The sequence below is a fragment of the Eriocheir sinensis genome, chromosome 24, assembly GCF_024679095.1.
Source record: "Eriocheir sinensis breed Jianghai 21 chromosome 24, ASM2467909v1, whole genome shotgun sequence".
Taxonomy (NCBI): Eukaryota; Metazoa; Arthropoda; class Malacostraca; order Decapoda; family Varunidae; genus Eriocheir; species Eriocheir sinensis.
This window is the reverse complement of record NC_066532.1, coordinates 12,414,147-12,434,964: the sequence shown is the minus strand read 5'-3', so window position 1 is coordinate 12,434,964 and position 20,818 is coordinate 12,414,147. Positions and strand designations below refer to the sequence as shown.

Sequence of the window (20,818 nt, the reverse complement as noted above, 5' to 3'; positions counted from 1 at the left end):
TGCCACGCATCACAAGACTGTTTATTTTGTAGCAAACACCACCCAAAAAGAATGGAGTTTGAGTAAAAGTAAATATTTTTAACAGCTTTATGGTTATGAGAGGAGTACTCTGATGTACGTTCCATGCTCTTTTCTTAGTCTCAAAATGAAGTGTAATTTTGCCATTTCTCGGCTACTTCTCAGCTTTCCCATAGCCGAAGCCCACGGGTTAAACAACTACAGCATAATGAAAAGGTAACCATGATATATATTTGTCTAACTGCCTTCAGCATCACATAAACAGCTACAGAAATAATTATGAGTTGAAAGGTAAAGTTGGGAGCACACACTATAGCTGCGCTTGGCTGCGGTGCTCAACACTGTTGCATTGGCCCTTGAGCCTGTGGTGGGTAAGAACACATTACCTTGAGACAGCGCCAGTGTGACATCCGCATTACCACAGTTTATCTTTCTCCAATTTACTCAAGTACACATTTTATTGCCAAGCTGGAAAGGGATGATGAACAGCTGGGTGAGCTGCACACAGACTGCCCAGACTGGGATTAGAACCCTGGCCAGCAGATTTGTAGCTAGGCATGCTAACCACTCAACCATGGAGGTGAATCTCTCTCTCTCTCTCTCTCTCTCTCTCTCTCTCTCTCTCTCTCTCTCTCTCTCTCTCTTTTTCTCACACCTGCATGCACACACACACACACACACACGCATACAAGTCCTAAGCATACATAAAGTAACTCTTGCTAAACATTAACTGGTAGATAACAAACAAGCTAACAAGGCCCATATCCATACAGCCCCAATGCCACTTTTAGAGACTTGCAGCAGCCCTCAAGGCTTTTATTTTTATGTCCATAATAAAAGTTATTTCTTCCTTGGCCATTCCCTTGAAATCAGTTCCAACTAACAATCAGCCAGATCCTGCTACTTCTGAAATAAATTTTCTGTTGGTAGAAGCAGAGCATAAAAATGTCCAGAGAAAAGCAATTGTAAGTGAAGTGTGTGGACTTAAATGAAGGTGAAAAAATTACAAAGCTGCTATTTGCTTTTGAGGGGAGGCGGCGGCCGAGTGGTCAGTGTGCGGGCATGATAATCCCAAGGTCCTATGTGTGAGCTCTACTGCAAGATGCTGACAACTTTCAACCATTGCTGAGTGATTGAAGACTACCCACATACTGCCCAGATCTTCAATCAACACAAAATTCAGTGATTTCATTCAGGAAGAACAGCAGGGCCAGCAATGGCCAAGCAAGAGTCATGTATCATGGCAGCCACTATGAATAAAATTTGCCTGTGCCAATAATGGACTGGGGTTGTCGAACAGGCCCCTAAAGAGAGCCTACCCCCACTATGGGCAACGGTTAAATAAAATTGGTATATCAATGCAAGAAAGAGCTCAGAATCTGGCCACTGATGAATCATGACCCTTCAGAGCTGCTAAGATTTGCCAAAAGAAGCAGAGAGGTTTTATGAATATTTACAACATGAACTTTGGGTCTGTTATGCATTGTTATACACTGCTACATACTGTTATACACTTGTTTTTGATTAGCTGTTCTCAGCGGGTACTAAAACCCACACTTGTACACTGGTGGTCTGAGGCAGAGCTGATATTGGTAACTCTAAATATCATTTGGGTAGGCGGTGGCCGAAGTGATAGCGTACTGGACCCACATTCGCCGCGTGATGGACGACGCGGGTTCGAATCCTCACGCTACCATTCGGATTTTTCGGTCACCGCCGAGTGGCTTAAAACTACCCACATGCTGTCCTGAAGACCACCCGTCAACCCGGACTCTAGAGGAAGCCGTCCAAACGAATCAAGTACGAGTTCCGGGGGGCAGCATGAGCCAATGCAAGATGGCGCCACTATAAACGCTCGCCTGCGCCAGAACGGGCTGGGCCGACCATCAGGCCCCACCTGGAAGAAGCCTTGGGCCGACCATCAGGCCCCACCGGGAAGATGCCTACCGGCGCAATAGGCAACAACGTAAAAAAAAAAAAAAATAATAATAAATAAATAAATGAATAACACATCTACCTCAACCATCAACATTCACACAACAACAATCCTTCAATGGCATCCATAATTAAATTACAATGGTGCAGTTCTTTGCGTCTGTGTTCCTTGGCTCTTATAACAAACCCCATAACCTTCTAAGTACCTCCAAATACTATAATACATTCATCAACATCAACATTCACCCTGAGCTTTGTATAATCCTTCATCGGTATCCAGAATAGAAATAAAATGGTTGTTGCGTTTGTGTTTGTGTTCCCTGACTCTGACAACGAATCACATAACCTTTTAAATGCAGTAAACCCTCAATATAACGGACCAGCTTATAATGGATTTTGGATGTAACAGACAAGGTCAGAGGCTCAGAAATCCAAGGGGGACCGACTGAGAATTGTTTTTGAACCAACCGCGCCCGGTAACTACAACAGCGTCTGCTAGCCACCTTGCCCTCCTCCCTTTATCTGCTGTCCCATCCTTCGACTACTGTGTTCTTTTTCAGCTCACCAGGCAAAATATTTTCCTCTTCATGGTTTCCATTCAATTGAAGAATGTATTTACACTAAATGAAAGTCTTATGCATCAATTCAGGACGTAACTGTAATGGAAAATAGCCAAGTGTTTTTGAGTGTCGGTACTGACACAGCTTATAGGGTCAAGGAGGGCGAAGTCCCCAGTTAGGTAGGTTAGGTTAAGTTATGTTTTGTTAGTAAATTTATTTGGCACTTGGTGTGTAGAAACAGTAAGCAAGTTGAACATCTCTCTCTGCGAGTTATTTTGCGGCTGCAGCTGAGGGCTGCAGTGGGTGTACAACAGGCATTGAAAAGCCAATCATTTAATGATTTGTGACATAAATAGTTATCAGATTATTTCATAACACCATGAAAACTAACCCCACCCCCAACCACACACACACACACAAAAAAAAGTTTCGTCTACCATTGCAAAATGGGCTCACTTGTAAAATTTTACCCATACCCGTAACAATACGCCCCCCTTCACAGGGCCCCACTGCCAACCTGGCAGCCTCAGTGCCTCACAGTCCATCGCCAAGTGTGCTATGCAGCAATACAGACAACATGCACACAACATACACAATAAAAAAATACATACCTACGTTTATTAGGTTTGCTGGTATTATTTTACGTTTTTATTTATTTTGGCGCTTATAACGGACTTTCGGCATTAACGGACTAAGTTCCCCCTAGTCAGTCCGTTATATTGAGGGTTTACTGTACTGTCATACATACACCTTCAACACCCCTCACTTACATAGCTAAGCTTCAAAGAATCCTCCAATGATATCCAGAATTAAATTAAAATGGTACCGTTCTTTGCGTTTGTGTTCCCTGGGTCTGATAACAAACCCCATAACCTTCTAAATACCTCTACATACATATTATATTACATTCACCTTCAACACACTGACATTCACCCTAAGCTTCATAAAATTCTCTAACAGTATCCACATTATAATCAAAATGATACCATCTTTTACATTTGTGTTCCCTGGCTCTTATAACAAACCCCATAACCTTCTAAATACCTCTAAATATTTATTGTAATACCTTTATCTTCACCAACATTCACCCTGAGCTTCATAAAACCCTCCGACAGTGTCCTGAATAAAATCAAAATACTATTGTTTGCGTCCACATTTCCTGGCTCTGATAGCAAACCACATAACCTTCAAAATGCCTCTAAATACTATAATAAAGTCACCTTACGCTTCACAATATCCTTCAATGGACTCCAGAATAAAATTAGTAAGATACAATTGTTGTGTTTGCTTTCCCTGGTTCTGACAAACCACACACATGACCTTCCTTCTCTTCGCTAACCTCAGCGACAGGAATTTTCAGGGGTGACTACAGAGACCTTACAACAGGCTTAATATTCACTCCACAAAGGCAGATCCCAGGTACACTTTCCACTGTGGTCCATAGTTGAGGGTAAAGATGTCATTCAACCTCTTGTTAACCGTCTTTGCCTCCTCTCCAAACCTAAAAGTGTGAAGAGATAAAATATAAATGGAGAGATCAGTAGTAAAGTCTTGCATAACTAAGATGGACAGAGGAGGAAAGGAAGATGTCATTCAGCTTTTTCACTTCTTCACTGTCTTTGCTTCGTCTTCAAACCTAAATGTATGACGATATTACCCCTCTCACGCACGATGACGCATTTTGCGTCATCAGAGGGTAAAAGGTCCTGGCGCACTACGACGCGAAACGTGTCATAAAAGATAAAAAAATTGATTAAAAATTAAGTATTCAGTGAAAGTGCGTCACATTTGGAAGCGTCATTTGTTGGGATAAGTTTCTTAATGGTAACATATGGCAACCTTTCTAAGGAGCGTAGATGAGGAGCTTTGAGTGATTTTTATTTGTTAGCCTACTCTGACGGGAGAGGAAAAAAATAGTTTTCTTGGTGTAACTTGGGAACTAATAGGCGTATGAGAAATTTGAGGATACCACAAGAATCCTCACTAAATTTCGCTTCAAAACATATATTCGGCTAAAAAAGTTGGCCCACAAAATTTCAAGCTAGTGAGTGGGGAAGAGTTGGTACTTCGGATTTATTGTCTACAATACTCTATAGTGAGACTTTAAACAAGTTTGTATTGTTTATATATATATATTTTCCTCTATTTTTATTTGCGCATATTCTAGTACAAGTCTTTACGAAGCCATTGATACCAAATTTATTGGGGTATGATATATCTGTGAGGGTAAAATACGTCTGGGAATGTAGAGTATCGCGGTGGCAAAAAAAGGCAGGTCGGGCCTGAGAAATGTATGATGAGCAGAACAGAAACTTATTGGAAACTTACGGTGCGCGAGAGGGTTAAGTGTAAGGGAAGAGATTATATATAAGTGAAGATATTAAAAGTAGATTCTTGCATTACTATGATGGACAGAGGAGGAAAAGATGTCATTCAGCTTTTTCCCTTCCCTGTTTTTGCTTCTTCTTCAAACCTAAAAGTATGACAAGGTTAAGTGTAAGGGAAGAGATGATATATAGGTAAAGAGATCAATAGTCAACTCTTGCATAGCTATAATGGACAGAGGAGGAAAGGAGGATATCATTCAGCTTTTCCACTTCACTGTCTTTGGCTCCTCTTCAAACCTAAAAGTATGACGAGGTTAAGTGTAAGGGAAGAGATTATATATAAGTGAAGATATTAAAAGTAGATTCTTGCTTAACTAAGATGGACAGAGGAGGAAAGAAAGATATCATTCAGCTTTTCCACTTCACTGTTTTTGCTTCTTCTTCAAACCTAAATGTATGACAATATTAAGTGTAAGGGAAGAGATTATATATAGGTAAAGAGATCAATAGTCAACTCTTGCATAACTAAGATGGACAGAGGAGGAAAGAAAGATATCATTCTGCTTGTCCACTTCACTGTCGTTGGTTCCTCTTCAAACCTAAAAGTATGACGAGGTTAAGTGTAAGGGAAGAGATTATATACAAGTGAAGATATTAAAAGTAGATTCTTGCTTAACTAAGATGGACAGAGGAGGAAAGGAAGATATCATTCAGCTTTTCCACTTCACTGTTTTTGCTTCTTCTTCAAACCTAAATGTATGACAATATTAAGTGTAAGGGAAGAGATGATATATAGGTAAAGAGATCAATAGTCAACTCTTGCATAACTAAGATGGACAGAGGAGGAAAGAAAGATATCATTCTGCTTGTCCTCATCATACCTAAAAGTATGATGAGGTTAAGTGTAAGGGAAGAGATTATATATAAGTGAAGATATTAATAGTCAACTTTTGCATAACTAAGATGGACAGAGGAGGAAAGGAAGATATCATTCTGCTTTTCCACTTCACTGTCTTTGGTTCTTCTTCAAACCTAAAAGTATGACGAGGTTAAGTATAAGGGAAGAGATTATGTTTAAGTGAAGATATTAATAGTCAACTCTTGCATAACTAAGATGGACAGAGGAGGAAAGAAAGATATCATTCAACCTCCACTTCACTATCTTTACTTCCTCTCCAAACCTAAAAGTATGATGAGGTTAAGTGTCAGGGAAGAGATGAACATTAAACTCTTGCATAACTAAGATGGACAGCAGAGGAAGGAAAGATGTTACTGAGCCTCTTCTTCAGTGTCTTTGCTTCCCATTCAAACCTAAAGGTGAGAATGTGAGTAAAAAAATTCATATCAAACTCTTGCATTACTAAGATGGACAGCAGAGGAAAGAAAGTCTGAGCCTCTTCTTCACTGTCTTTGCTTTGTCTTCAAACCTAGAGGTGAAGAAAAAAAGAGGCAGTTGAGGAGAAAAGAGGGAAATATAAGAAAATGTTAGAGAGAAATGTGACGGAGGAGGCGAGAGAGAGATGGGAGAGTGTGTACAGGGAGAGTGAAATGTTGGTGAAGAGGCTGGTTAGGGTAAAGAGAGGGTGGATCAGGATGAGTGCGGAGATGAACATTAAACTCTTGCATTATTAAGATGGACATCAGGGGAGAGAAAGATGTCATTGAGCCTCTTCTTCACTGTCTTTGCTTACTCTTCAAACCTAGAGGTGAAGAAAAAAAAGAGGCAGTTGAGGAGAAAAGAGGGAAATATAAGAAAATGTTAGAGAGAAATGTGACAGAGGAGGCGAGAGAGAGATGGGAGAGAGTGTACAGGGAGAGTGAAATGTTGGTGAAGAGGCTGGTTAGGGAAAGTAAAGAGAGGGTGGATCAGGATGAGTGAGGAGATGAACATTAAACTCTTGCATTACTAAGATGGACAGAAGGGGAGAGAAAGATGTCATTGAGCCTCTTCTTCACTGTCTTTGCTTACTCTTCAAACCTAGAGGTGAAGAAAAAAGAGAGAGGCAGTCGAGGAGAAAAGAAGGAACTACAAGAAAATGTTAGATAGAAATGTGACGGAGGAGACGAGAGGGGAGAGAAAGTAGAGGGAGAGTGAGATGTTGGTGAAGAGGCTGGTTAGGGAAAGTATAGAGAGGGTGGATCAGGATGAGTGAGATGAATGTTAAACTCTTGCATTACTAAGATGGACAGAGGAGGAAACATAGATATCATTCAACCTTTTCTTCAGTGTGTTTGCTTCCTGTTCAAACCTTAAGTGTAACAACAACATAGGTGAAGAGATTGATATAAAATTCTTGCATTACTAAGATGGACAGAGGAGGAAAGAAAGATATCATTCAACCTCTTCTACAGTGTCTTTGCTTCCTGTTCAAACCTTAAGTGTAACAACAACATAGGTGAAGAGATTGATATAAAATTCTTGCATTACTAAGATGGACAGAAGAGAAAACAAAGATATCATTTAACTTTTTCTTCAGTGTGTTTGCTTCCTGTTCAAACCTTAAGTGTAACAACAACATAGATGAAGAGATTGATATAAAATTCTTGCATTACTAAGATGGACAGAGGAGGAAAGAAAGATGTTATTCAGTCTCTTCTTCAGTGTCTTTGCTTCCTGTTCAAACCCTAAAGAGTAACAACAACATGAGTGAAGAGATTGTTCCTGTTCAAACCCTAAAGAGTAACAACAACATGAGTGAAGAGATTGTTCCTGTTCAAACCCTAAAGAGTAACAACAACATGAGTGAAGAGATTGTTCCTGTTCAAACCCTAAAGAGTAACAACAACATGAGTGAAGAGATTGTTCCTGTTCAAACCCTAAAGAGTAACAACAACATGTGTGAAGAGATTGTTCCTGTTCAAACCCTAAAGAGTAACAACAACATGGGTGAAGAGATTGTTCCTGTTCAAACCCTAAAGAGTAACAACAACATGAGTGAAGAGATTGTTCCTGTTCAAACCCTAAAGAGTAACAACAACATGGGTGATGAGATTGTTCCTGTTCAAACCCTAAAAAGTAACAACAACATGGGTGATGAGATTGATATAAAATTCTTGCATTACAAAGCTGGACAGAGCAGAGAAGTGCAGGAAAGAGGCTACACAGAAAATAGTAATAAATAAATGAGTAGATACAATAAAAACAATGAGGGAAACATGAGAAATAAAGGTAATAATGAAGAAAACAGAAGAGGAATGAACAGTGTAGAAGAGAGAGACCAAGTGCCGTATTTTTAAACATTCTGGCACTCAAGAAAACGTATTTGACAAGGTTTTCGTAGGGATTTTGGGCATTTTCATGGGTAGTTTCATGACCCTAGTAATAGCTTAACCCTTCTTTTTGTACCATGAATGCGAAGAAAAGCACATGAAAACCTGATTACTTTCCTTTTCAGCCTTTGTAAATAACTGATGAGAGAAACTGAAGCATCTAAAATTACCAACCTAAGATGGAGAGAGAGTGAGAGCAAGGCCGAAAGTGAGAGACTGAGAGGAAGACCAAGAGAGAGTGAAAGAGAGGGACAGTCCATCGCACAGCTCACCTTGGATTGGTAACGGCCGCCAGCTGCAACACTTCCGAGTACTTTAGAAACTCATGCGCCAACTCAATACTCTCAGGGCCATAGTGTTTCTCCATCATCTGCATGCACTCTTGTAGCTCCAGACAACAGCTCTCGTACTCGCCTGAAACAACAACACTATTACCATCTTCTCGCTCATCTTACACTGCCTTGTATTAGAGAAACTCCAGGCAAATCAAAGAAGACCTGGAGGAAGTGTGTGAAGAGATGAACGTTAAACTCTTGCACTATCAAGATGGACACAGGAGGAAGGAAATATGTTACTGAGTCTCTTCTTCACTGTCTTTGCTTCCTTCAAACCTAATTAAAAGTGTGAGGAGATCAAGTGAAGAGATGAACATTAAACTCTTGTACTATTAAAATGGACAGAGGAGGAAGGAAAGACGTTATTCAGTCTCCTCTTCAGTGTCTTTACTTCCTTCAAACCTAAAAGTGTAAAGAGATTAAGTGAAGAGATGAACATTAAACTCTTGCAGTATTAAGATGGACAGAGGAGGAAGGAAAGATGTTATTCAGTCTCCTCTTCAGTGTCTTTGCTTCCTTCAAACCTTAAAGTGTAGCAACAACATGAGTGAAGAGATCAACAATATACTCCAGTTGATGATGAAGTACTTGATAGGGAAATGTGTGGACAAGGACCCGGCTGATAGGGACGTGTGTGGGAAATGTGTTGGTAGGAAAATGTGGACTGGAGGAAGACCTGGCTTGATAGGGAATTGTGTGGGCTTCAGGTAGACCAAAGAAGACCTGGAGGAAGTTTGTGGAGGGGGACCTGGCTGCTATGAGTGTTAGTAGGAAGACCTTGATAGGAAAAGGTATAGAGGAGGACCTGGTTGTTCTGGATGTTATTCTCTTCATTTGGCAGGCATAAAAATTCATCCCGTCTTTTAATTATTGTTCTCTGTAAAGATCTGAGCGCCTAGATTGAGTAATTAAATGTTCATCACTACGGGTTGTCATGCGCCGCCCTACTGCTGCTAATGCTCCACGGCACCTCCCGCAACCCATCACTTGACAGAATTTAAACCTACATGTCTCCCAATACGAAGCAAAAAACAACACATTCATATAGTATTTTTAAAAGATTATGATTATTGGAGTGTTCTAGCTTGGCGCCGCAACTGCAGGATAGTATTTTTAGAATGACTCAAATTATCATATCCTAAAGTATATACCTCAGCTCGTGGGACACCCTGTAGAAGATTATAGAAAGGGAGGAATAAAAACAATGAGGGACAGATGAGAAATAAAGGTAACAATGAAGAAAACAGGAGGAATGAAGAGTGTAGAAGAGAGATCAAGTGCCGTATTTTTAAACATTTGGGCGAGATCAGTGCGGTGTTAAGTCAAGCACACACTCACCGCTCTCCCCCAGCGCCCGAGCCAAGGTATCCCGGACACGCACAAAATACTGGTTCTCAGGCAGGTAGACTTTGGAGCCTTCCTCGACAGCATTTCGGAGGAGGCTGACAGCTTCTGATATGTTCCCCTTCTTCATGGCCTCCTCCCCTGTGGAATAAGGATAGGATGGGTATACTTGGGCGATGTATGATTTCGAAAAATAGGTAAGATGCACACATAGAGGAATGGAAAGAAATATACAGGATACAACATAGACAGGAAGTTAGCATCATAGGAGTAGAAATATGAAGAGGGTGTGTATGCCTGGTTTGTTCACTGAAGATATTGAGAAAAAGGTAAGATGTGCAGAGAGAGGAAAGGAGAGAAAAATACTATAGTGGATACAACATAGAGACAGGAAGTTAAATTAATAGAGTGGGAATATAAGGAGGGAGTGTGTCCTTGGAAAATGAGGAGGGCGTGTGTATTTGGTTGACGAAAGATCTCGAGAACAGGTAAGAAGATACACAATGAGGAGAGGAGAGAAAGATACTATACTGGATACAACATAGAGATAGGAAGTTAAATTAATAGAGAGGGAATATAAGGAGGGAGTGTCCTTGGAAAATGAGGAGGGCGTGTGTATTTGGTTGACGAAAGATCTCGAGAACAGGTAAGAAGATACACAAAGAGGAGAGGAGAGAAAGATACTATACTGGATACAACATAGAGACAGGAAGTTAAATTAATAGAGAGGGAATATAAGAAGGGTGTGTGTGCTTGGAATATGAGGAGGGCGTGTGTATTTGGTTGACAGAAGACATCGAGAAAAAGGTAAGAAACACACTGAGGAAAGGAGAGAAGATAATACACTGGATACAACACAGAGACAGGAAGTTAAATTAATAGAGGAGGAATATTAGGAGGGTGTGTGTGCTTGTAATATGAGGAGGCGTGTATATTTGGTTGACGGACAATCTCAAGTAAAGGAAAAACATACAAAAAGAGAAATAGAGAGGAGAATACTGGATACTATATAGAGACAGAAAGTCGGCATCATAGAGTAGGAATATGAGAAGGGTGTGTGTATTTGGTTGACGGACGATCTCGAGAAAAAGTTAAGAAGATACACAACAAGGAAAGGAGAGAAAAATACTATACCAGGTGCAACATAGAGACAGAAAGTTAAGTTAAATAGAGTAGGAATATAAGGAGGGTGTGTGTATATTTGGTTGACGGACGATCTCAAGTAAAGGAAAGACATACAAAAAGAGATATAGAGAGGAGAATACTGGATACTATATAGAGACAGAAAGTTGGCATCATAGAGTAGGAGAATGAGGAGGGTGAGTATGCTTGGTTGAAGTATGATCTCGACAAAAAGTTAAGAAGATACACAATGAGGAAAGGAAAGAAAAATACTATACTGGGAGCAACATAGAGACAAAGTCGAATTAAATAGAGTAGGGATATGAGGAGGGTGTGTATGCTTGATTCATGAAAGATCTCGAGAAATAGGTGACATAGGAGAGAGAAAAATACTGGATACAACATAGAGACAAAGTCGATATAATAGAATGGGAATATGAGGAGGGTGTGTATTCTTGGTTTACGGAAGGTCTCAAGAAAAGGTAAGACATAGCAAAAGAGCAATGGAGTTAAAATACTGGACAAAACATGGAAATGGAAAAGGTAAAATGAACACAAAGGGGAAGGGAGGGAAAAATAATATACTGGATGCGCCATAGAGACAGAGAGTGTAAGGCGTCATAGAGTAGAACAGACAAAGGTTAAAGAAATTCATGTGGTAAGTAGGAATAAGAAATGGGCTTGGGAAGGTCATAATATGCATAGAACTGCTAGTGTAATGGAGTGGCAACCCTGGAACTGTTTTCTCTCTCTCTCTCTCTCTCTCTCTCTCTCTCTCTCTCTCTCTGTCCTTGCGACAAGGCATCGTCCCTTCAGATTGGAAAAAGGCTAACGTGACACCGATTTTCAAGAAAGGAGACAAAAAAGTACCAGGTAATTACAGGCCCATTAGTCTAACTTCGGTTGTAGGTAAGCTACTTGAGGGCATAATTAGAGACAAAATTGTGAATTACCTTGAAAGCCACTCATTGATTGGGGACTCACAACATGGCTTCCAAAACAAAAGATCCTGCTTATCAAACCTATTAACCTTTTATAACGACCTCTTCACTGTTTATGACGTAACCAAATCACTGGACGTAGTCTATCTTGATTTCCAGAAAGCGTTTGATAAAGTCCCGCATCATAAATTACTTTACAAATTAAAGCAAATAGGTATTGACGGTCAAGTAAACCAATGGATCGAATTGGTTGAGCAACAGACAACAAAGAGTAGTGATTGGATTTAACTCAGAGTGGGCGCCTGTTACTAGTGGCGTCCTCAGGGCTCGATCCTTGGCCCAGTGCTCTTCATTATTTACATCAACGACGTGGATGTTGGACTCAATAATCGCATTAGTAAATTTGCAGGCGACACAAAGATTGGCAACTCGGTTCTCACTGGCGAAGACAGGCAAAGCCTCCAAGAGGATTTGCACAAAATTTCAACAGTCGGATAGATGGGAGATGCCCTTTAACGTAGACAAGTGCCAGGTCCTTCAAGTTGGAGCGAGGAATAAGAAGTTCGAATACGAAATGCGGCGTTAAACTCAAAAGCGTTCAATCGTCAAAGACTTGGGGGTCAAAATCGCGTCAAACCTCAAATTCTCACAGCAATGCATCGATGCAGCAAATAAAGCGAACAGAATGTTGGGCTTCATTAAAAGAAACTCTGTATTCAAGAATAAAGATGTAATACTCCCGCTCTACAACAGTTTAGTCAGACCCCACTTGGAATATGCGGTACAGTTTTGGTCTCCCCACCATGCAAAGGATATTGCTAAATTAGAAGGTGTTCAGCGTCAGACGAAAATGATCCCTTCCTTGCGCAACAAATCCTCTGAAGAAAGGCTTTCTACCCTTAACATGTTCTCTCTTGAGAAACGTCGCCTCGAGGAAAACTGATCGAATGTTTTAAAATACTTAATGGTTTCACGAATGTAGACAGATCAACATTGTTTATGATCGATGACACTTTGCGCACGAGGAACAATGGCGTAAAACTCAGATGTAGACAAGTAAATTCAGACTGCACCAAATTTTTCTTCACCAATGTTGTAGTGCGAGAATGGAATAAGCTTCCACCGTCAGTGGTCCAGTGTAACACGATTGACTCCTTCAAAAATAAGCTCGACCGTCACTTCCTTCAACTTAATATCAACTAGAGTAGAAATGCAACGTTTTGGAGTCTTCTGATTAATGTAAAATCACTTAGGTTTAAGGACAGACCACCAAGTCTGGACCATGGGGTCTGTGTGGTCTGATTTTCTATGTAAATCTATGTAAATCTCTCTCTCTCTCTCTCTCTCTCTCTCTCTCTCTCTCTCTCTCTCTCTCTCTCTCTCTCTCTCTCTCTCTCTCTCTCTCTCTCTCTCTCTCTCTTGCCTGATTCATGAAGTAGAGGAAATAATCAAAGAGTGACAATGAAGATAATGATAGGGAGGAGACTGATAACAATGATAGGAACAAGATAAAAAAGAAAAAGATAAATGTGTAAACTTAAATCTCTCTCTCTCTCTCTCTCTCTCTCTCTCTCTCTCTCTCTCTCTCTCTCTCTCTCTCTCTCTCTCTCTCGTGCCTGGCCCACTTAGAATAGAAGCCAACACTACACACACTATTATTAGACGCACCTTCCTCTCCCTTCTTCTCCCTTTCCTCTCCCTTCTTCTCCCTTCCCTCCCCTTCCTTCCCTTTTCTTTCCTTTCCTCTTCCTTTGCTTCTCTTCCTCTCCGTGTACTGCCCCTTTTCTTTCTCTTTCATTTCCTTTCCCCTTCACTCCCTTCCCTTCCTCCCCCTTCTTTTCCCTTCCCTTCCTCTTCCTTCTTTTCCCTTCCCTTCCCTTTTTCTCCCTTCGCTTTCCTCCCCTTCCCTTCCTCTCCCTTCCCTTCCCTTCCTCTCCCTTCTTTTCCCTTCCCTTCCTCTTCCTTCCTCTCTCTCTCTCTCTCTCTCTCTTTCTCTCTCTGTACACAATGATAATTACAAGATAAGAACAAGATAAAAAATGGAATAAATAAATAAATAAATAAATAAATTAAATCGCATCTCTCTCTCTCTCTCTCTCTCTCTCTCTCTCTCTCTCTCTCTCTCTCTCTCTCTCTCTCTCTCTCTCTCTCTCTCTCTCTCTCTCTCTCTCTCTCTCTCTCTCTCTCTCTCTGTACACAATGATAATAACAAGATAAGAACAAGATAAAAAATGGAATAAATAAATAAATAAATAAAATTGCATCTCTCTCTCTCTCTCTCTCTCTCTCTCTCTCTCTCTCTCTCTCTCTCTCTCTCTCTCTCTCTCTCTCTCTCTCTCCCCCAACACACCTGCTTCATGGAGGGAGTTGACCTTGGAGCATGTGTAGGTGAGGTGTGTGGAGGGCTGCTGCAGCTTGTGGCACTGGAGGCAGAGCAGCACGCCCCGCCCCTCCTCAGCATCGCCGCCGTCGTCACCACCGTCACTCGGGTCGTCGCTGCCCATCCATGAGGACACGCCGCCGCAGCCCTCGCAGTAGAAGCCACTCCAGCTGGCCTTGGTGTGTTGGGAGGATGAAGATGTTTGTTTTTTATGGTAAAGAGAAGAAATTGGAGGATGAAGATGTTTGTTTTTTATGGTAAAGAGAAGAAATTGAAGAAGTATATTTGTACATTTTCTTGTGTCAGAGGTTGAGAGGATGAAGAAGGATTTGTTATATATATCGTAAAGAGGAAGAGACATGAATGAATATCGGTACATTTTTAACATTAATTTATTGACGATGGAAAGGAGAAACAGCTGAAAAGGTGTTGGTACAGTTATGGTAGAGGAGATAAAAACTGAAGGAGTCTTGGTGCATTTATGGAAGAGAAAATATACACTGAAGGAGTCTTGGGACAGTTATGGTAGAGGAGATAAAAACTGAAGGAGTCTTGGGACATTTATGGAAGAGAAAATATAAACTGAAGGAGTCTTGGTGCATTTATGGAAGAGAAAATATAAACTGAAGGAGTCTTGGTGCATTTATGGAAGAGAAAATATACACTAAAGGAGTCTTGGGACATTTATGGAAGAGAAAATATAAACTAAAGGAGTCTTGGTACATTTATGGAAGAGAAAATATAAACTAAAGGAGTCTTGGTGCATTTATGGAAGAGAAAATATAAACTAAAGGAGTCTTGGGACATTTATGGAAGAGAAAATATAAACTAAAGGAGTCTTGGGACATTTATGGAAGAGAAAATATAAACTAAAGGAGTCTTGGGACATTTATGGAAGAGAAAATATAAACTAAAGGAGTCTTGGGACATTTATGGAAGAGAAAATATAAACTGAAGGAGTCTTGGGACATTTATGGAAGAGATAATATAAACTGAAGAGTCTTGGGACATTTATGGAAGAGAAAATATAAAGTGAAGGAGTCTTGGGACATTTATGGAAGAGAAAATATACACTGAAGGAGTCTTGGGACATTTACGAGAAAGAGAAGAAAAAAAAGGAAGGAAAGTAAGGAAAAAAATTAAGAGGCATTAGTAATTTTCTTTTATTTCTTCATGGTAAAGAGAAGGAAAATACTGAGGAAATATTGCAACCTTTCCTTGTGTCAGAGTTTGGGAGGATGGAGAAGAATTTACTGATTTATGGTAAAGATTAAAAGAAAATTAAGAAATACTGGAACACTTTCAACAAGTTTACCTCCCTGCCAGAAGAAATATTATGTTGACAAGGAAACTGTCCTCTCTATATCTATCTGTCTATTCATACCTCCACTGTAGGGATGTGGACATAGCAGAAGAGTCTAAGATCGACCAGTGGTGGGCACCGCTAACCGAGAAGTCAGCTTCGCTTACTTGTAATCTACTAAGTGGAGGAAACAGCTCATGGGCAAAAACAAAAGGAAAACAAAAAAGCCAACTTCATCACAGGTGCCACGTAGTTACCAAAAGAGCCGTGTGATGTTAAAATTGATGCTGATACAATAGTGTTTTAATATGTTCTATGTACTTCTTTGAGGCCCTGGTTCATATTTTTAAGAGTATCGGGTTCCCATTATGACTATTTCCCAAGGCCACAGAGAAGACTGACCAGATTTTCATGGGTGTTTTTCCTGTTTTGTGGACCAGGAGTTGTGTCAAACTATCACTGGCATCACAAAACAGTCCATGGAAACCCGAGAAACTTCTATGAGAGGCTTTTCAAACAAGCAAACTGAGGTGCAGATATGTTTAAGAATACAGATGCCTGACCTACACAAAAAATCTATTGTATCAGCATTAAGTGGAATTTCGTGAGACCCTTTTGGTGTGATGAAAGTGGCCAAACTCTCCTATTCTATGCCTCAGGGCAAGACTAACACCCATTCTGTAAGCTCCTTTCCTTGGTTAATGACTACACCCAACAAAGTGATTTTCTCGAGTGGTGCAAATTAGGCTAAGCTACAACAATATCGTTCAGCAATATCCTTTTCCTTACAAGCTTAATATGAACCACTTTTATGGGTTGAAGGCTACATATAACATTGATTTTCTCTGAGTGGTGCAACTTAGGCCAAGTTACGACAATATCATTCAGCAATATCCTCTTCCTTACAAGCTTAACCCCTTCAACACGAGGACGCATATACTGCATCCTTGCGTGCCCCGTACCATATCCGAGGACGCGCATACTGTGTCCTGGCTCGCTTTAGCCAATGTACGAGTTATTTATATCTATATTTATGATAACATCTCAAAATTATCAATTAATTTATATTTCTTTATGTGCACCATTTAATTCTGCATGTTTTCATATATAATACATGATGATCATGTTGAGTTTATAGCTGAAAACTTGTTATATTCATAAGCGACATTTGAAATTTGGCGCGCGCAGCGATCCCGGATATGGCGCGGGGTGCTGTTTTGGCCTGGCCGTAGTGAGTTTCTTTATATGCACCATTTAATTCTGCATATTTTCATATATAATACATGATGATTATGTTGAGTTTATTGCTGAAAACTTGTTATATTCAATGGCGACATTTTAAATTTGGCGTGCGCGGCGATCTCGGATACGGTGCGGGGTGCTGTTTTGGCCCGCCCGTAGTGAAGGGGTTAACCCAGTAGCAGCAATGGGCCAAATTTGTGGCTTTACAGTGTACCAGCGATGGGGCCAAATTTTTGCCATGATATAAACTTCCCAAAATAGATGATGCATAAACTGATCACAAATGCATTGATATATATTATGAGATGGTTTGCGTGAGTGATGATTTTTTCTCATTTTTCTCACTTAGAGGGGCCTTTAAGAAACATGATCCCTGCAGCTACTGGGTTAATATTAACCACTGTTGCAGATTGATGACTACACCCAACATAGTGATTTTCTCGAGTGGTGCAAATTATGCCAAGCTACAATATAAGTCAGCCTTGTGATGAAGGTGGCCAAACTCTTCTACACTGTGGCCCTGGTCTCGCCTCCTCACCTCCCTCCTCATGTACTCCGGCTGGGTGCACGGGGCACACTTGCAGGTGAAGAAGTACTGCTGTTTGAGGGCCTCCTGACGCTCCTCCCGAGTCTGCCGGCAGTAGTGGGGACCTGCAAATAAAATGACAGCAACAGTATTACCAAGTCTACCAGAGGTGTTGTATAAAGAGAGATTGAATATTACCAATCCTACTGCAAATAGGGATTGAAGACTCTACCAATTTTACCATACAGAGATACTGAAGACACTACCCATCTTAAAAATATAAGCAGGAAGTGAATGAAAGGAATGAGTTAAAAAAATGTGCACCTTTTTTTATAATTTATGCAATAAGATAAGAAACTGAAACAAGGGAATACAGTTCATAAAAAAATAAAAATAAATAAAATCAATTTTAATAATATGAACAGGAAGTGAGAGAAAGAAGGAAGGATAAAGAATACTGTCCGTATATTTACTGCTCAAAGCTGAGATAAAAAAGGAAACAAGGGATTGCAGTTCATAAGAAAATGGAGAGTCAATCTAATAATATGAACAGGAAATGAAAAAAAAAAAAGAAAAAAAAAAGAAAGGATAAAATATTTTGCATCTTTATTAACTCTTTCATTGCTAAGCGCTCGCAACAAGACTATCCCCTCAGGCGCGCTCAGGCACCCCAGCGGGGGAAGGGGATCTCTTTTAACCGCTATATCTCAAAAACTATTCATCACAGCTACAAAACAAAAACACCATTGGAAAGAGGAGGCCAAGATCTATAAGATTCGGTTATGTAAGCCTCTCCTGCCACATTCAGGGGTTGTTTTTTGCTGGCACTCGCAGCGAGCTTTTAGCACCACCAGCAAGTAACGCGAGTGCTCACTCTTTTAACCTTTGTATCTCAAAAACTATTCATCACAGCTAAAAAACAAAAACCCCATTGGAAAGAGGAGGCCAAGATCTATACGATTCAGTAATGTAAGCCTCTCCTGCGAAAGTACAGGCACATTCAGGGGGTGTTGCCTGTGAAGACATACATTTATACGTGCCCGACGGTCAGCCGTAAGGCAACTACTGTAGATCTCTTGATGGTGGGGTGCTGGCAGGGCAGTATTGTCAACAGCAAAATTTACAACTATTTGGTCAAAATATCAGTCATGTGATAGGTGAAGCTATGCAAAAATGTTGCTATATTGGACAACAACATCCACCAGCTGCTTGTCCGTAGATTTTCCGGGCTGAGCTGACATGATTTTTTACCAAATTTAGTGGAGAACCCACTCAATGGGCAATCCTGTGTTGAGAAATATTTTTGGAACACTCTCATACGCGGGAGATTTGAGTGCGGCTGGAGCTCGCAGCGAGCGTTTAGCACCACCAGCAAATACATCTAACGCTCGCTGCGAGCGTTTAGCCACGAAAGGGTTAATAACTTATGCAGTCAGATAAGAAATTGAAACAAGGGATTACAGTTTTGTGGAACTACATAGGTGACGTGGAACTTTACATTTGAATCTCTTGAGTAGTTCACCTTTGAGGGAACTTTATGTTTGAGTAATTTACATTTGAGGTTTGCACTGTAGGTCGGTCCAGTCAAGCTGAGGACCCCACAAGCTATGGTGGGTAATACCTGTCTCTCTCTTTGTTATGTGTTGTTGTGTTATGTGTTTTGTATGTACAGTAAAAGCTCAAAGATCCAATCTAATTGGGGGTAGAACCCTATCCAGACCTTGAAAAATCCAAATTTTACCGAAATTATACTGATCAATAAAACTTATCACATAAATAACTTACTAAACGCCTGATACCTCTGACATCTCAACTACCACTGAATACAAGAGTTATACATTTTAAAATAAGGTAAGTGCTTATTTGCATGCTATATAAATGAACTTGACTGAGGAGTAATCGTTCGTCATCAATAATTTTACTTAGCAATTTCCGGAATGGCTCAATTGCTTCAACTGGTGCACCAGCCGCCTCCCCACAAACACGACAATTTCTTAGCCCTTGACGCTGCCTGAAGCAATATAACCACACATCTGCAGCCTTAAACCCTGTCACATTCATCTGAGCTGCAAGGCGTTCGGCTGCCATCATCAGCTCAATACCCCTCCAACAACACCACTGGACATTTGTTGGTAATACTACGTACCTCATAACTGCCTCCTCTAACTGTACATGATGTCCGTTCATCACAATCTTCCGCTTTACTGTGGGACTCTCACTTGCACTTCCACTTGCACCGACCTTGGCAGCAAAACCACTTAAATTGGCCTTGTTTCACTTGATATCGCTAAATGTTTGCTTTACAACACCATATTCCTCACTTAACTGAGACACTGGTGTGCCTTTTTCCAATTTTTCAAGCAGTTCAAGCTTTTCACTAATGCTGAGCACCATATGTTTACGCTTCAGAGCCTCGGCTGAAGAGTCGGGACGAGGTAAACAATTGACACAACCTGCCTTGGTCACTACTCGGTCACAAGTGTGCTCCCCGTGCTTGCTGACCTGGGTGCGTGGCCGGACCGCACCTATATCGCTGTTTCCCGCACTTGTTCACCTGAGCGCATGGCCAGGCCGCACCTTAATCACTTGGGCCCGCCGGGCCACACCTTAATTGAATGGATGTACAGAAAACATAAAGCGAAAACCAACGCCTGGAAAGTGTACGCTTCTTCACACAATCCTGATGTTTGATGGCGGGATTTTTGAGCTTTTACTGTATGCTTTGTTTGTGTGTGATGTTTGTCTTCTTAGTTGTGCCCAGTGCTGATAATCGTTTTTGTTGTGTATAGTTAAGTGTTTAGCTACGTGAGTTTTGTTACAGGGTGTAACCACAGTTCAATTGTCTGAACAGTAAAACCTCAGTCCTGGTATCAGCTTGATTTATTTCTAGTTTATAAGAGAGCAGAGAATCAATCTTAATAATATGGAAATGAAGTAGGAAGCAAAAAAAGAGGGAAGGATAAAGAATTTTGAACATTTAAATATAACTTATTCAGCCATAAAAAAGAAACATGGGATTACAGTCCATAAGAAAGTAGAGAATTAATCTTGATGATACAAACAGGAAGTGAAAGAAGTGCATTCTTTTGTTACTTTTTTGTTTTATTGCCCTTGAGCTGCCTCCCTTGCTGAAAAAAAAAAGTGTGTGTGTGTGTGTGTGTGTGTGTGTGTGTGTGTGTGTGTGTGTGTGCATTTTACCTAGTTGTATTTACCTAGTTGTGACATACGGGAAAAGAGCTACGATCGCACTGTCCCATCTTCCTATCCGCTCTTATCCAACTTTTCCTTAAAATCATGAATGTTTCTTGCACAAACCACCTCCTCCTCCAGTCCATTCCACAGCTCAATGCTTCTGTTTGGGAAGCTAAACTTTTTCACATCTCGCCTACACGTGGTCACCCTCAACTTCTTTCCATGTCCTCTTGTTTCTCTCTCGCTCCACACACACAGGTCCTCTCTGTCCAGATTCTCCACCCCGCTCGCCACCCTGTACACCGCTATCAGGTCTCCTCTTT

General features: G+C 40.7%; 1 protein-coding gene across 6 annotated transcripts in view; it reads right to left on the bottom strand.

Moving 5' to 3' along the window:
• Positions 1 to 227: 227 nt before the first annotated feature.
• LOC127002850 (SET and MYND domain-containing protein 4-like) overlaps positions 228 to 20,818 on the bottom strand; it is a 69,520-nt gene continuing 48,929 nt past the window's right edge. For all 6 annotated transcript variants that reach the window (XM_050869071.1, XM_050869068.1, XM_050869069.1 and 3 more), the window contains exons 13-17: positions 17,316 to 17,428; positions 14,203 to 14,407; positions 9,784 to 9,930; positions 8,383 to 8,524; positions 228 to 4,014 (exon numbers count right to left, since the gene is read on the bottom strand). In XM_050869071.1, the coding sequence (XP_050725028.1) occupies positions 3,909 to 4,014; positions 8,383 to 8,524; positions 9,784 to 9,930; positions 14,203 to 14,407; positions 17,316 to 17,428 (713 nt within the window). In that variant the 3' untranslated portion in view covers positions 228 to 3,908. The remainder of the gene's footprint in view (positions 4,015 to 8,382; positions 8,525 to 9,783; positions 9,931 to 14,202; positions 14,408 to 17,315; positions 17,429 to 20,818) is intronic.